This window comes from Blennius ocellaris, assembly GCF_963422515.1.
Source record: "Blennius ocellaris genome assembly, contig: SCAFFOLD_215, whole genome shotgun sequence".
NCBI lineage: Eukaryota > Metazoa > Chordata > Actinopteri > Blenniiformes > Blenniidae > Blennius > Blennius ocellaris.
Window position 1 is genome coordinate 42,979 of NW_027661877.1, and position 17,686 is coordinate 60,664.

The 17,686-nt window shown below is 51.6% G+C and overlaps 1 protein-coding gene and 1 pseudogene across 2 annotated transcripts in view; one reads left to right on the forward strand and one right to left on the reverse strand.

Moving 5' to 3' along the window:
- LOC308148696 (protein-L-isoaspartate O-methyltransferase domain-containing protein 1-like) overlaps positions 1–401 on the forward strand; it is a 10,209-nt pseudogene extending 9,808 nt beyond the window's left edge. The window contains exon 6 of the transcript XR_013937243.1: positions 1–401. This exon is cut by the window's left edge and continues 2,745 nt beyond it. The product of XR_013937243.1 is annotated as a protein-L-isoaspartate O-methyltransferase domain-containing protein 1-like (transcript).
- Positions 402–3,176: 2,775 nt separating this feature from the next.
- Positions 3,177–17,477, reverse strand: sntg1 (syntrophin, gamma 1; the record flags this gene model as incomplete). The annotated part of the gene is given in 18 exon segments (XM_080522194.1): positions 3,177–3,899; positions 4,104–4,214; positions 5,938–6,030; positions 6,876–7,028; positions 7,162–7,233; positions 8,392–8,429; positions 8,432–8,507; positions 8,835–8,873; positions 9,533–9,662; positions 11,045–11,175; positions 11,781–11,863; positions 11,959–12,061; positions 13,043–13,084; positions 14,017–14,060; positions 14,148–14,205; positions 14,623–14,679; positions 16,825–16,959; positions 17,373–17,477. Coding segments are annotated over 18 exon segments (1,650 nt in total). The 3' UTR covers positions 3,177–3,719.
- Positions 17,478–17,686: the final 209 nt, after the last annotated feature.

The following is a 17,686-nucleotide window of genomic DNA, read 5'->3' on the forward strand; positions in this document are numbered from 1 at the left end:
GAATGAACTGTTTTCATTGGTTTTTAGATACTGAGCTGAATGTTTAAGTTTGTTTGTGTGTGTTCTTCCGTTCCTCTGGTGGTAGCGCCCCCTAGCTGTACTGTACCTCTTGGAACTGATTGATTCCTGCTTCACACGATTCTGCTGTAAACAAAACATTTGTCTTGAAAATCAGAATAATTATAATTATTTCAGTGCTTTTTGTTGTGAACAATTGTTTTCCTGTAAGTTTTTTTTTTTTTTTTACCTTCATTGAGCAACAAGGGAACAAAGAAATCTTTTCCCCGACGCGTTAATGTGACGACAGGCTGATCACATCCAACCCAGCACTGCTGTGCACGTGCACGTGCACGTGCACGCCCCCCCGTCCTGACCCGAGGGACTGGACCGGCCCGGGGCACCGGGACTCCCCCCCCCCCCCCACCCCCCCCCCCCCCCGTGCTCTTCACTCTGGAAACGTGTTTCTTCTCTGTAAAAGTTTGTCACAAAATAAAAGATCACAATCTGAGTGTTTCTGCTCAATGACAACCTGGAAGAAGGTTCAAGGTCCTCCAGGGTCCTGGAGCCGCGACCAGGGACGCTCCGGGAGCTCTGATGCTGCACGGCGCCAGAGCCGCATCAGAGCGTCGCAACATTTGAGCGTCGCAGCATTTGAGCGTCGCAGCTTTAGAGCGTCGCAGCTTTTGTGCATCGCAGCATTAGAGCGTCGCAACATTTGAGCGTCGCAGCATTAGAGCGTTGCAGCTTTTGCGCATCGCAGCATTTGAGCGTCGCAGCATCAGAGCGTTGCAGCTTTAGAGCGTCGCAGCTTTTGTGCTTCGCAGCATTAGAGCGTCGCAGCTTTTGTGCATCACAGCATCAGAGCATCGCAGCATCAGAGCGTTGCAGCTTTAGAGCGTCGCAGCTTTTGTGCTTCGCAGCATTAGAGCGTCGCAGCATCAGAGCGTTGCAGCTTTAGAGCGTCGCAGCTTTTGTGCATCGCAGCTTTAGAGCGTCGCAGCTTTTGTGCATCGCAGCTTTAGAGCGTCGCAGCATTTGAGCGTCGCAGCATTTGAGCGTCGCAGCATCAGAGCGTTGCAGCTTTTGAGCGTCGCAGCTTTAGAGCGTCGCAGCTTTTGTGCGTCGCAGCATTTGAGCGTCGCAGCATTTGAGCGTCGCAGCATTTGAGCGTCGCAGCATTTGAGCGTCGCAGCTTTTGAGCGTTGCAGCTTTTGAGCGTCGCAGCTTTAGAGCGTCGCAGCTTTTGTGCATCGCAGCATTAGAGCGTCGCAACATTTGAGCGTCGCAGCATTAGAGCGTTGCAGCTTTTGCGCATCGCAGCATTTGAGCGTCGCAGCATCAGAGCGTTGCAGCTTTTGAGCGTCGCAGCTTTAGAGCGTCGCAGCATTAGAGCGTCGCAACATTTGAGCGTCGCAGCATTTGAGCGTCGCAGCATCAGAGCGTTGCAGCTTTAGAGCGTCGCAGCTTTTGTGCATCGCAGCTTTAGAGCGTCGCAGCATTTGAGCGTCGCAGCATTTGAGCGTTGCAGCATTTGAGCGTCGCAGCATCAGAGCGTTGCAGCTTTTGAGCGTCGCAGCTTTTGTGCATCGCAGCATTTGAGCGTCGCAGCATTTGAGCGTCGCAGCATTTGAGCGTCGCAGCATTTGAGCGTCGCAGCTTTTGAGCGTTGCAGCTTTTGAGCGTCGCAGCTTTAGAGCGTCGCAGCTTTTGTGCATCGCAGCATTAGAGCGTCGCAACATTTGAGCGTCGCAGCATTAGAGCGTTGCAGCTTTTGCGCATCGCAGCATTTGAGCGTCGCAGCATCAGAGCGTTGCAGCTTTTGAGCGTCGCAGCTTTAGAGCGTCGCAGCTTTTGTGCATCGCAGCATTAGAGCGTCGCAACATTTGAGCGTCGCAGCATTTGAGCGTCGCAGCATCAGAGCGTTGCAGCTTTAGAGCGTCGCAGCTTTTGTGCATCGCAGCTTTAGAGCGTCGCAGCATTTGAGCGTCGCAGCATTTGAGCGTTGCAGCATTTGAGCGTCGCAGCATCAGAGCGTTGCAGCTTTTGAGCGTCGCAGCTTTTGTGCATCGCAGCATTTGAGCGTCGCAGCATTTGAGCGTCGCAGCATTTGAGCGTCGCAGCATTTGAGCGTCGCAGCTTTTGAGCGTTGCAGCTTTTGAGCGTCGCAGCTTTAGAGCGTCGCAGCTTTTGTGCATCGCAGCATTAGAGCGTCGCAACATTTGAGCGTCGCAGCATTAGAGCGTTGCAGCTTTTGCGCATCGCAGCATTTGAGCGTCGCAGCATCAGAGCGTTGCAGCTTTTGAGCGTCGCAGCTTTAGAGCGTCGCAGCTTTTGTGCATCGCAGCTTTTGTGCATCGCAGCATTAGAGCGTCGCAACATTTGAGCGTCGCAGCATTTGAGCGTCGCAGCATCAGAGCGTTGCAGCTTTTGAGCGTCGCAGCTTTAGAGCGTCGCAGCTTTTGTGCATCGCAGCATTAGAGCGTCGCAACATTTGAGCGTCGCAGCATTAGAGCGTTGCAGCTTTTGCGCATCGCAGCATTTGAGCGTCGCAGCATCAGAGCGTTGCAGCTTTAGAGCGTTGCAGCTTTTGTGCTTCGCAGCATTAGAGCGTCGCAGCTTTTGTGCATCACAGCATCAGAGCATCGCAGCATCAGAGCGTTGCAGCATTAGAGCGTCGCAGCTTTTGTGCTTCGCAGCATTAGAGCGTCGCAGCATCAGAGCGTTGCAGCTTTAGAGCGTCGCAGCTTTTGTGCATCGCAGCTTTAGAGCGTCGCAGCATTTGAGCGTCGCAGCATTTGAGCGTCGCAGCATCAGAGCGTTGCAGCTTTTGAGCGTCGCAGCTTTAGAGCGTTGCAGCTTTTGTGCATCGCAGCTTTAGAGCGTCGCAGCCTCAGCGCGTCGTGACAGACATGCATTGATCAGAGATGAAAGCAGCAGATCCATTCTGATAGAAACACAGTTTATTCGTTTTGTTAAAAAACATCAGCAAAAATAAAATAAGCCGCTACCTGTCCACTTCCTGTCCACTTCCTGTCCAACTGTCCACTTCCTGTTAGAAGGTAAAGTACAAAGCGTCCATCCCTCTTTGCATAGACCCCCCCCCCCCCCCCCGCCCCATCTGGACCCCCCACAGCTTCCAGCATAGTTTCATCTCCAGGTCAGTAACAATAAATACTTTCTTCTCACAAAACTTTTAGTTACTCGAGTACTTTAGTTCCCTGTGGTCAGTGTGAGGAGACCGTGTGACGTTAAAGACTGAAATTGTAGAAACGATGGAAAAGAATGTTGAGGGAACGTGATCACTGGAGCTTCACTGGAGCTTCACTTCACTGGAGCTTCACTGGAGCTTCATGTCACTGGAGCTTCACTTCACTGGAGCTTCACTGGAGTTTCACTGGAGTTTCATGTCACTGGAGCTTCACTTCACTGAAGTTTCACTGGAGCCTCACTGGAGTTTCACTTCACTGGAGCTTCACTGGAGTTTCATGTCACTGGAGCTTCACTTCACTGGAGTTTCACCTCACCGGAGCATCACTGGAGTTTCACTGGAGTTTCACCTTACCGGAGCTTCACTGGAGTTTCACGTCACTGGAGCTTCACTTCACCGGAGCTTCACAACACTGGAGCTTCACTGGAGCTTCACATCACTGGAGCTTCACTGGAGCTTCACTGGAGCACAGTTCGCCTTCAGGATGAAGTGAGAGCAGCACCTCCACCTGTCAGGTGGAGAACTTGACTTTGGGAGTGTGAGAGTTGCAGGAGAGGCCAGACAGCGGCGGGATGGCGGCCATGTTGGAACCTCCACCCTCCAGGAACATCGGGTCCAAACACGCCACTTTGGCCGCCAGGAAAGCGTGAATACAGTGAAGCACGGCGAAGAGGTTGGAGAACTCCAGCTCCTGCAACAGAAGCACAGGGAGCATCAGGAGAACCTCAGGAGAACCTCAGGAGAACATCTACTGCACGTCACCACTACTGTCCCACAACATCCACCTCTGATGATAGCTACATGGGTTAGCATTACTGTTAGCATTACTGTTAGCATTACTGCTAGCATTACTTTCAGATCATGTGCGCTTGTTTTCCTCACCCTGCTGACTGACCTTTGCCTCGATGGATTTGGAGTCGTGGTTCTGGAACAGGAACTTGATTTTGCTCTTCCCGTCGTCAGAAGAACCTTTGAGCTGAGAGAACTTGTACCTCCACAGAACCGCCTGCAGAGGAACCCGCAGCCGAGTGACGCCAGTTATTTTCCACAGTTACACGTCGTCCACAGTTACATGTCGTCCACAGTTACAAGTCGTCCACAGTTACATGTCGTCCACAGTTACAAGTCGTCCACAGTTACGTGTCGTCCACAGTTACGTGTCGTCCACAGTTACAAGTCGTCCACAGTTACATGTCGTCCACAGTTACAAGTCGTCCACAGTTACAAGTCGTCCACAGTTACGTGTCGTCCACAGTTACATGTCGTCCACAGTTACAAGTCGTCCACAGTTACAAGTCGTCCACAGTTACAAGTCGTCCACAGTTACATGTCGTCCACAGTTACAAGTCGTCCACAGTTACAAGTCGTCCACAGTTACGTGTCGTCCACAGTTACGTGTCGTCCACAGTTACAAGTCGTCCACAGTTACATGTCGTCCACAGTTACATGTCGTCCACAGCTACAAGTCGTCCACAGTTACGTGTCGTCCACAGTTACATGTCGTCCACAGTTACAAGTCGTCCACAGTTACAAGTCGTCCACAGTTACGTGTCGTCCACAGTTACATGTCGTCCACAGTTACATGTCGTCCACAGTTACATGTCGTCCACAGTTACATGTCGTCCACAGTTACAAGTCGTCCACAGTTACGTGTCGTCCACAGTTACAAGTCGTCCACAGTTACATGTCGTCCACAGTTACAAGTTACTGTTACTCTGGAAAAATTCATCAGACTGTCTGTCGCCCTTCGTTCATCAGGAGTGAAGAAGTGAGAGAAGTGAAGGAGTGAGAGAAGTGAAGGAGGGAGGAGTGAGGAGTGAAGGAGTGACATAAGTGAAGGAGTGAGGAGTGAAGGAGTGAGAAGTGAAGGAGTGAGAGAAGTGAAGGAGTGAGAGAAGTGAAGGAGTGAGGAGTGAAGGAGTGAGGAGTGAAGGAGTGAGAGAAGTGAAGGAGTGAGGAGTGAAGGAGTGAGGAGTGAAGGAGTGAGAGAAGTGAAGGAGGGAGGAGTGAAGGAGTGAGAGAAGTGAAGGAGTGAGGAGTGAGAGAAGTGAAGGAGTGAGAGAAGTGAAGGAGTGAGAGAAGTGAAGGAGTGAGAGAAGTGAAGGAATGAGGAGTGAAGGAGTGAGAGAAGTGAAGGAATGAGGAGTGAAGAAGTGAGAGAAGTGAAGGAGTGAGAGAAGTGAAGGAGTGAGAGAAGTGAAGGAATGAGGAGTGAAGGAGTGAGAGAAGTGAAGGAGTGAGAGAAGTGAAGGAATGAGGAGTGAAGGAGTGAGAGAAGTGAAGGAGTGAGAGAAGTGAAGGAATGAGGAGTGAAGAAGTGAGAGAAGTGAAGGAGTGAGAGAAGTGAAGGAGTGAGAGAAGTGAAGGAATGAGGAGTGAAGAAGTGAGAGAAGTGAAGGAATGAGGAGTGAAGAAGTGAGAGGAGTGAGGAGTGAAGGAGTGAAGGAGTGAGAGAAGTTAAGGAGTGAAGAAGTGAGAGAAGTGAAGGAATGAGGAGTGAAGAAGTGAGAGGAGTGAGGAGTGAAGGAGTGAAGGAGTGAGAGAAGTTAAGGAGTGAAGGAGTGAGAGGAGTGCAGGAGTGAGAGGAGTGAGGAGTGAAGGAGTGAGAGGAGTGAAGGAGTGAGAGAAGTGAAGGAGTGAGAGAAGTGAAGGAATGAGGAGTGAAGAAGTGAGAGGAGTGAGGAGTGAGAGGAGTGAAGGAGTGAGAGAAGTGGGCGTGGCCTCCTCACCTTGGACGCAGCGTCGAAGCAGACGAACCCGGAGGTGAAGTCGATGGTGAGACCCATCAGGTGACTCTCCATGATGCAGGCGTACGTCTTCACCTGCGGGAGGGGGAGGGGCTTAACTCACCTGGTGGTACTGGAAGATGCTCTATAATCTGGTGTTAGAGGAGGAAGATGCTCTATAATCTGATGTCAGAGGAGGAAGATGCTCTATAATGTGGACTAGAGGAGGAAGATGCTCTATAATCTGGTGTTAGAGGAGGAAGATGCTCTATAATGTGGACTAGAGGAGGAAGATGCTCTATACTGTGGACTAGAGGAGGAAGATGCTCTATAATGTGGATTAGAGGAGGAAGATGCTCTATACTGTGGCCTAGAGGAGGAAGATGCTCTATAATGTGGACTAGAGGCGGAAGATGCTCTATACTGTGACTAGAGGAGGAAGATGCTCTATACTGTGGACTAGAGGCGGAAGATGCTCTATACTGTGGCCTAGAGGAGGAATATGCTCTATAATGTGGCCTAGAGGAGGAAGATGCTCTATAATGTGGCCTAGAGGAGGAAGATGCTCTATAATGTGGCCTAGAGGAGGAAGATGCTCTATACTGTGGCCTAGAGGAGGAAGATGCTCTATAATGTGGCCTAGAGGAGGAAGATGCTCTATAATGTGGCCTAGAGGGGGAAGATGCTCTATACTGTGACTAGAGGAGGAAGATGCTCTATAATGTGGCCTAGAAGAGGAAGATGCTCTATAATGTGGCCTAGAGGAGGAAGATGCTCTATACTGTGGACTAGAGGAGGAAGATGCTCTATAATGTGGCCTAGAGGAGGAAGATGCTCTATACTGTGGACTAGAGGAGGAAGATGCTCTATACTGTGGCCTAGAGGAGGAAGATGCTCTATACTGTGACTAGAGGAGGAAGATGCTCTCTAGCCCCGCCCACCTGCAGCCGCTCCACCTCCAGGTACGTGGCCATCTGGAAGCCTCTCTCCCACATCAGCAGCTCGTCCTGAAGCTCCACACTGAACAACAAGTCGTCTCCACCTTCCGTCTGAACGCTGAAGCAGTGCTGGCGCTGCTCCATCAGGTCGCCCTCCTGCACACACACACACACACACACACACACACACACACACACACACACACACACACACACACACACACACACGGATTGTGGGTTGACGTAGCGTGTGTGTGTGTGTGTGTGTGTGGTGCTGAAGCTCCGTCACCTTGAGGATCTTGCACATGATCTCGTAGACGGTGAAGCTCTTCTCCGCCCGGGTCCAGTCCCACGTCGTCACCTGGGAGGGACAGGTGAGTCTACGTTCACACGTTCACACCTTCACACATTCACACCTTCACACCTTCACACCTTCACACCTTCACACCTTCACACCTTCACACCTTCACACATTCACACCTTCACACCTTCACACGTTCACACGTTCACACCTTCACACGTTCACACCTTCACACGTTCACACGTTCACACATTCACACATTCACACCTTCACACGTTCACACGTTCACACATTCACACCTTCACACGTTCACACGTTCACACGTTCACACCTTCACACCTTCACACCTTCACACCTTCACACGTTCACACGTTCACACGTTCACACCTTCACACCTTCACACGTTCACACCTTCACACCTTCACACGTTCACACGTTCACACCTTCACACCTTCACACCTTCACACCTTCACACCTTCACACGTTCACACGTTCACACGTTCACACGTTCACACCTTCACACCTTCACACGTTCACACGTTCACACGTTCACACCTTCACACCTTCACACCTTCACACCTTCACACCTTCACACGTTCACACGTTCACCACTTCACCGAGCTCAGCAGGAAATACTCGGATGCGTTCCGGCTCCGCCCACTTTAACCGGGACGCATCAAGACCAGGCTGGTTAGAGTCGGGGAGCCAAATTACCCATAATGCATTTGGCCAGAAATACATTCTGCCGTCTTGGTACTTCTGAGAATGTACACGAGTATGTACTTGGCGAGTACGTCTTCACTAAACAGTCACATGACGTTTCAGGACCTCAAACCAAAACCAGTCAACAGAAACCAGTTTAGAACCATTGAAACAGTTAAGGGGCGGGGCCTATCTGTGATCGTCAATATAGGGGCGGGGCCTATCTGTGATCGACAATATGGGGGCGGGGCCTATCTGTGATCGTCAGTAGAGGGGCGGGGCTTGTCTATGATCGTCAATATAGGGGCGGGGCCTATATGTGATCGACAAAATAGGGGAGGGGCCTATCTGTGATCGTCAATAGAGGGGCGGGGCTTGTCTATGATCGTCAATAGAGGGGCGGGGCCTATCTCTGATCGTCAATTGAGACCAGCACCTGGTCCAGTCCTGGTCCAGCCCCACTGGGACCAGCACCTGGTCCAGTCCTGGTCCAGTCCCACAGAGACCAACACTCACGGGTGGAGCGGAGAACTTGAAGAGGAAGGAGCCTCGAGAGCCAGGAACTTTGGAGAGTACATCCGGTCCTGGACGGAGTCCTGCTCCTTCTCCTCCACCCAGCCCATGTAGACAATCTGCAGCACACAGGGGAGGGTGGAGCACACAGGTGAGGGTGGAGCACACAGGGGAGGGTGGAGCTACTCTGCAGGGTGGAGCTACTCTGAGGGTGAAGCAGTGGGGGAGGTAGAGCTGCTCTGAGGGCGGAGCAGTGGGGGAGGTGGAGCTGCTCTGAGGGCGGAGCAGTGGGGAGGTAGAGCTGCTCTGAGGGCGGAGCAGTGGGGGAGGTGGAGCTGCTCTGAGGGTGGAGCAGTGGGGGAGGTAGAGCTGCTCTGAGGGTGGAGCAGTGGGGGAGGTGGAGCTGCTCTGAGGTGGAGCAGTGGGGGAGGTGGAGCTGCTCTCACCTGCTGGTTTACTGGGAAGTTCCGGTTGATCTTCTTCACCTGTGAAATTAAAAAACATCGTCACTGAGCTGAAACCACAGAAGAAGAGTCTCGTACAGGAAGTACAGATTTCAAATTAAAATGAGAACCAGAACCTCAGAACTTTGTAGTCAGAACCTCAGAACTTTGTAGTCAGAACCTCAGGACTGTGGTCAGAACTTTGTGGTCAGAACCTCAGAACTGGGGTCAGAACTTCGTGGTCAGAACCTCACAACTGTAGTCAGAACCTCAGAACTTTGGTCAGAACCTCACAGCTGTGGTCAGAACCTCAGAACTTTGTGGTCAGAACCTCAGAACTTTGGTCAGAACCTCACAACTGTAGTCAGAACCTCAGAACTTTGGTCAGAACCTCACAGCTGTGGTCAGAACCGCAGAACTTTGTGGTCAGAACCTCAGAACTGTAGTCATAACCTCAGAACTTTGTGGTCAGAACCTCAGAACTGTGGTCAGAACCTCAGAACTTTGTGGTCAGAACCTCAGAACGTTGTGGTCAGACCCTCACAACTGTAGTCAGAACCTCACAACTGTAGTCAGAACCTCAGAATTTTGTGGTCAGAACCTCAGAACTGTGATCAGAACCTCAGAACTTTGTGGTCAGAACATCAGGACTGTGGTCAGGACTTTGTGGTCAGAACCTCAGAACTGTGGTCAGAACTCACATTCTGCCGGGTCAGGCTGCAGATGTTCCCGGCGACGGCCTGGATCCAGTCCAAACAGTCGTCAGCAGCAGTGAACTGGATCAGTCCACTACAGACCCCGTCCACCGCCACCAGCTGGAAGGACTTCCTCCTGGAACACAACCAACAGAACCGACCCGGTTCACATGACGACCAGAACCGATGGAAAACCTTGATTCACTTCTGGGTGTCAGTTTCCACGACAACGGTGTTCTGATCCGCTGATCCCTGAACTTCTCATTTCCATTGTCCAGAGGAGGCGGAGCCTGTCGCTGCTCACCTCCACGGTCCAGAGGAGGCGGAGCCTGTCGCTGCTCACCTCCACGGTCCAGAGGAGGCGGAGCCTGTCGCTGCTCACCTCCACGGTCCGGAGGAGGCGGAGCCTGTCGCTGCTCACCTCCACGGTCCAGAGGAGGCGGAGCCTGTTGCTGCTCACCTCCACGGTCCGGAAGAGGCGGAGCCTGTCGCTGCTCACCGCCATGGTGACCAGCCGTCCCGCTCCAGTAAACCAACATGGCCGACCTGTAGCGGTTTGACTGGCGCTTGTTTTTCTCCCCGAGAGCCTCTGGTTCCTCATCAGTCACTAGAACGTCGCTTCTCTCTCTTTTCTTTATAGCGTTTTGTTCTCTGTGCACACGTCTGTGTGCTTTCATGTCTAAAACCCGCCACAGCGCCCCCCTGTGGCCCGGCAGACTAACCACAGTGTGTCTGCTGCTGTTGCCGTGGAAACGACACTTTATTTAACGTCACGAGAAACGTTGTTGCGAAATGCAGCTCTTTGTGACGTCAGTCTTAAAAAAGAATCTTACAAAGATCAAAGCAATTCACAAAGCATCCGACCAGGTGAGTTCAATCCTTTTGAAACTGTTTACAAATTAATTTAATTTCACTGAGTTTCATCATCATGGCATCACATATTTTTCATGATTCCACATTTTTAGTATGAGATGGTTAATTTTACTCTCCATTCATTACCAGAGTCTTCCTGTCTCTGACAACCAATCAGCTTTCAGCAAACTGCTTCAGACTTCCTGTCTGAGATAATCGCATCAGGACTCACCTGTCCTCTGGACACGAGGACATCAGGACTCACCTGTCCTCTAGACACTAGGACATCAGGACTCACCTGTCCTCTGGACACGAGGGACATCAGGACTCACCTGTCCTCTAGACACGAGGGACATCAGGACTCACCTGTCCTCTGGACACGAGGACATCAGGACTCACCTGTCCTCTAGACACTAGGACATCAGGACTCACCTGTCCTCTAGACACGAGGACATCAGGACTCACCTGTCCTCTGGACACGAGGACATCAGGACCCACCTGTCCTCTGGACACGAGGGACATCAGGACTCACCTGTCCTCTAGATACGAGGACATCAGGACTCACCTGTCCTCTGGACACAAGGGACATCAGGACTCACCTGTCCTCTGGACACGAGGGACATCAGGACTCACCTGTCCTCTGGACACGAGGACATCGGGACTCACCTGCAGGACTCGGAGTCCGTCTCGTACTGCGACAGGCGCGAGTGCAGCAGCGGCAGCAGACGCAGGTCCACCCATCGCTTCTCCCAACGCAGCCCAGGGGACGTGGGCCAGGACGAGCAGGACAGGCTGTCCTGGGGGTGGGGGTGGGGTGGGGGGGGGGGGGGGGGGGGACGACGGGAAGACACGTCACACATGGGGAGGAACAGGAAGACACGTCCCACAATGATGGTGCTAATGATGCTAATGCTGCTGCTAGTATAATAATGCTAGTACGGAGATAATATCATGTTAGTGTGACCGGGGGGACTCAAGAGGACCAGGGGGACTGGGGGACTCAAGAGGACCCGGGGGACTCAGGATGACCAGGGGGACTCAAGATGACCAAGGGGACTCAAGATAACCAGGGGGACTCAAGATGACCAGGGGGACTCAGGATGACCAGGGGACTCAAGAGGACCAGGGGGACTCAAGAGGACCAGGGGACTCAGGATGACCAGGGGGACTCAAGAGGACCAGGGGGACTCAAGATAACCAGGGGGACTCAAGAGGACCAGGGGGACTCAGGATGACCAGGGGGACTCAAGAGGACCAGGGGGACTCAGGATGACCAGGGGGGACTCAAGAAGACCAGGGGGACTCAGGATAACCCGGGGGACTCAAGGTGACCAGGGGGACTCAGGATGACCAGGGGGACTCAAGAGGACCAGGGGGACTCCTGCAGGGAGGCGGGGCTTACCGTGTTGTTGGGGTGGAAGTTGAGGTGAAGCCCACTGTCACACAGTGGAGACGACGTTCCACTGCTCTGGTCACTGAGAACACCTGACCAAACCAAAGTGTTAGTTTCAATGTCAGTCAACCAATCAATCAATCAATCAATCAATCAATCAATCAATCAATCAATCGGCGTGTCTCACAGATACAGTCTTCACACAGCGGTAGTTTGAGGAAAGCTGGAGTTTTCTTGAGGAACGACACCGTCAGAGTGACTTCCTCTCCTGCGTTTCTCAGAACCTGAACCTGAAACACAAGAGATCGAGTTTAACCTGATCTTAACCCGGTTTAGTCCAGGACAGGTTTTAGTCCAGGACAGGGGTTAGTCTAGGACAGGGGTTTGTCCAGAACAGGGGTTTGTCCAGGACAGGGGTTAGTCCAGGACAGGGGTTAGTCCAGGACAGGTTTTAGTCCAGGACAGGTTTTAGTCCAGGACAGGGGTTAGTCTAGGACAGGGGTTAGTCTAGGACAGGGGTTTGTCCAGGACAGGGGTTAGTCCAGGACAGGGGTTTGTCCAGGACAGGTTTTAGTCCAGGACAGGTTTTAGTCCAGGACAGGTTTTAGTCCAGGACAGGGGTTAGTCTAGGACAGGGGTTAGTCTAGGACAGGGGTTTGTCCAGGACAGGGGTTAGTCTAGGACAGGGGTTAGTCTACGACAGGGGTTTGTCCAGGACAGGTTTTAGTCCAGGACAGGGGTTAGTCTAGGACAGGGGTTAGTCTAGGAAAGGGGTTAGTCTAGGACAGGGGTTAGTCCAGGACAGGTTTTAGTCCAGGACAGGTGTTAGTCTAGGACAGGGGTTAGTCCAGGACAGGGGTTAGTCCAGGACAGGGGTCTATAAATCAGTTGGGCCTGGTTCAGTCCAGAACTATTTGACTCGGCGGCTCCAAGACGGCGGAGGTTCGTCCAACACAACAACCAGTGTGAGGCGTTAGCATGGTGTTAGTGTAGCGTTAGCATGGTGTTTGTGTAGCATTAGCATGGTGTTAGCATAGCGTTAGCATGGTGTTAGCATAGCGTTAGCATGGCCTCCAGCCAAAGAGCATCTGTGGGATGTGCAGGAACCCAGTGTGGTGAAGCTACAGCGCTGCTGCTGAAGCACCTCCATCATGGCGGGTGGTGCTGCTGTTACAGGTGTAGTTCTCACGGTTGCATCATGGTTAAATGAGTGTGAAGGAGTGAAGGAGTGAAGGAGTGAAGGAGTGACGGAGGAGATCAGCTGCTCTTACCACCTCCTCGTGCCGATAGCTTCTCACGTTGATTCCGTTTATCTGCAAACAAGAGCAGCGACGTCGACGTCAAACAGACGATCTGACCGCGACTCCACCTGTCCACCCCTCCACCTCTCCACTCTCCACCCTCCACCCCTCCACCTGTCCACCCCTCCACCTCTCCACTCTCCACCCTCCACCCCTCCACCTCTCCACCTGTCCACTCTCCACCTGTCCACCTCTGCACCTCTCCACCTCTGCACCTCTCCACCCCTCCACCTGTCCACTCTCCACCTCTCCACCTCTGCACCTCTCCACCTCTGCACCTCTCCACCCCTCCACCTCTCCACCTGTCCACCTCTCCACCTCTCCACCTGTCCACTCTCCACCTCTCCACCTGTCCACTCTCCACCCCTCCACCTGTCCACTCTCCACTCTCCACCTCTCCACCTCTGCACCTCTCCACCTCTGCACCTCTCCACCTCTCTACTCTCCACCTCTGCACCTCTCTACTCTCCACCTCTCGACCTCTGCACCTCTCCACTCTCCACCTCTCCACCTCTCCACCTGTCCACTCTCCACCTCTCCACTCTCCACTCCCCACCTCTCCCCCCCTACACTCCCCACCTCTCCACCTCTCCACTCTCCACCTTTCCACCTCCACCTCTCCACTCTCCACTCCCCACCTCTCCACTCTCCACTCCCCACCTCTCCCCCCCTACACTCCCCACCTCTCCACCTCTCCACTCTCCACCTTTCCACCTCCACCTGTCACCTGTCCACCTCTCCACTCTCCACTCTCCCCACCTCCACCTCTCTACCTCTCTACCTATCTACTCTCCACCTCTCTACCTCCCCACCTCTCCACCTCCCCACCCCTCCACCTCTCCACCTCTCCACCTCCCCACCCCTCCACCTCTCCACCTCTCCGTCAGGTCGTCTGCTGGACTCGTCCTCCAAGACCACAGAAGTGAGACACGAGGACATTTTACCTGGAGTATGGCGTCCCCGATGAAAAGCAGTCCCGAGAGTTCCGCTGGAAGAACAAGCGTCACGTTAGCAAGGTACCGAGCGCGGCGGCGCGGCGGCGGCGTGGCAGACGTCTCACGACGGAGCTTCGTACCTTTTTGTTCTTTGGATATTTTGGAAATGACGACAGGGATTTTGTGTTCGGCTCCTCCCTGAAACAAACCAGGTTGATTACAGAGCTGCAGCTCCACTCACCAATCACAGGAGGAGGAGGAGGAGGAGGAGGGGCTAAGCAAGGGAAGAGGAGGAGCCAATCATAGGAGGAGGAGGGGCCAAAATAAGGAGGAGGAGGAGGTGGGGCCAAACAAAGGAGGAGGAGGGGCCAATCATAGGAGGAGGAGAAGGGGGAGGGGCCAATCACAGGAGGAGGAGGGTCCAAGCAAGGGAAGAGGAGGAGCCAATCATAGGAGGAGGAGGAGGGGCCAAGCAAGGGAAGAGGAGGGGCCAAACAAAGGAGGAGGAGGAGCCAATCATAGGAGGAGGAGGAGGGGCCAAGCAAGGGAAGAGGAGGGGCCAAACAAAGGAGGAGGAGGAGCCAATCACAGGAGGAGGAGGAGCTTATGGTTCACCTTGATGCTTAAGCCGAAGCCTCCAATCGTCTGGCGGCGGATCGTCACAGTGCGCTCCTGGAGACAGACAGAATCACTACACCGCAAATACACTGAAACTACAACAGAACTAAACTACAACCACACTGAAACTACAACAGAACTAAACTACAACCACACTGAAACTACAACCGGAACTAAACTACAACCACACTGAAACTACAACAGAACTAAACTACAACCACACTGAAACTACAACAGAACTAAACTACAACCACACTGAAACTACAACAGAACTAAACTACAACCACACTGAAACTACAACCGGAACTAAACTCCAGCCACACTGAAACTACAACAGAACTAAACTACAACCACACTGAAACTACAACAGAACTAAACTACAACCACATTGAAACTACAACAGAACTAAACTCCAGCCACACTGAAACTACAACAGAACTAAACTACAACCACACTGAAACTACAACAGAACTAAACTCCAGCCACACTGAAACTACAACCACACTGAAACTACAACCAGAACTAAACTACAGCCACACTGAAACTACAACCACACTGAAACTACAACCAGAACTAAACTACAGCCACACTGAAACTACAACCAGAACTAAACTACAACCACACTGAAACTACAACAGAACTAAACTACAACCACACTGAAACTACAACAGAACTAAACTCCAGCCACACTGAAACTACAACCACACTGAAACTACAACCAGAACTAAACTACAGCCACACTGAAACTACAACCACACTGAAACTACAACCAGAACTAAACTACAGCCACACTGAAACTACAACCAGAACTAAACTACAGCCACACTGAAACTACAACAGAACTAAACTCCAGCCACACTGAAACTACAACAGAACTAAACTACAACCACACTGAAACTACAACAGAACTAAACTACAACCACATTGAAACTACAACAGAACTAAACTCCAGCCACACTCAAACTACAACCACACTGAAACTACAACCAGAACTAAACTACAGCCACACTGAAACTACAACCACACTGAAACTACAACCAGAACTAAACTACAGCCACACTGAAACTACAACCAGAACTAAACTACAGCCACACTGAAACTACAACCAGAACTAAACTACAACCACATTGAAACTACAACAGAACTAAACTCCAGCCACACTGAAACTACAACCACACTGAAACTACAACCAGAACTAAACTACAGCCACACTGAAACTACAACCAGAACTAAACTACAACCACACTGAAACTACAACCATACTACAACTACAACCACACTGAAACTACAACAGAACTAAACTACAACCACATTGAAACTACAACAGAACTAAACTCCAGCCACACTGAAACTACAACAGAACTAAACTACAACCACACTGAAACTACAACAGAACTAAACTACAACCACATTGAAACTACAACAGAACTAAACTCCAGCCACACTCAAACTACAACCACACTGAAACTACAACCAGAACTAAACTACAGCCACACTGAAACTACAACCACACTGAAACTACAACCAGAACTAAACTACAGCCACACTGAAACTACAACCAGAACTAAACTACAACCACACTGAAACTACAACCATACTACAACTACAACCACACTGAAACTACAACTGCATCATAATTACAGTTTCTAATACAACTAGAACCAAACTACAACAACAACAACAACAATGCAACCACAGCTGCAACTACATCCCCAACAACACAACAACTCCGCTGCATCTACAGCCACAACTACAAAGACAACCAGACCACAACTCCAACCGCACGACCACTGCAGCCTCAAACACAAGGGCAACTACAGCCGCAACAGCAAACACAACCACACTGCAACTACAACCACAACCACACTGAAATTACAGCTCCAACCACACTGAGACTGCAACAGTAACTCCAACAGCAACTACAGTCATAACTACATCTACAATGACAATTACACTGACGACCACACTGGAACTACAACCGTATCTACAACTGGAACTACACCTATAATGACTCCTACACTGCAACCCAACTGCGATTGTAACTGGATACCATCCACCTTTCCGTCCAGGGTGTGTGTGTGTGTGTGTGTGTGTGTGTGTGTGTGTGTGTGTGTGTGTGTGTGTGTGTGTGTGTGTGTGTGTGTGTGTGTGTGTGTGTGTGTGTGTGTGTGTGTGTGTGTGTGTGTGTGTGTCACCTACACTGCAATAGAAAGGTTCTCCCGACACACAGATGACATCTTGTTCCTGAATGGTCAGAATGTCTCTGGCCAGGTGAAGCCGAATGTTAAAGGGCTCCTCGTTCCCCTCCTGCATCAGATAGATCCCGGTCTTTGTCTGTGACACACACACACACACACACACACACACACACACACACACACCACACACACACACACACACACACACACACACACACACACACACACACCACACACACACACACACACACACACACACACAACACACACACACACAGGAAATTCATATTCTCCACAAAGCAAAATGACGCAAGAAGCACGAACAAACAACCATTTTTCTTAAGTTTATAGTTTATTGGTTGTGTGTGTGTGTGTGTGTGTGTGTGTGTGTGTGTGTGTGTGTGTGTGTGTGTGTGTGTGTGTGTGTGTGTGTGTGTGTGTGTGTGCGCCCACTCCTGCTGGGTTTGTTTGCTCCGTCTGCTTCGTCCTTGACTTAAAGAAGCTTCACCTGACAGGACTGCTAATGAAACACTCTCTAACCCCCGTCACCATGGAGACGCCGTCTCCACAGTCAGCCTCGCCGTCGCCATGGTGACGCTCCACAGTCAGCTTCCCTGTCACAGTTGAAGACAGTCTCTGTCCGGTCAGCCTCATCGTCCTCTGTCACTTCAGCCTCGCCGTCGCCATGGAGACGCTCTCTCCCACAGTCAGCTTCCCCGTCACCATGGAGGACTGCCCTTTCAACCTCCCCGTCACCATGGAGATGCTCTCTGAGAGCCGGCTCTCTCAGTCTCCAGCTGTTTTTCTCACTCAAACATGTCTACAGACTGGCTGCCCCGCCTCCCTATTGGCTGCCCCGCCTC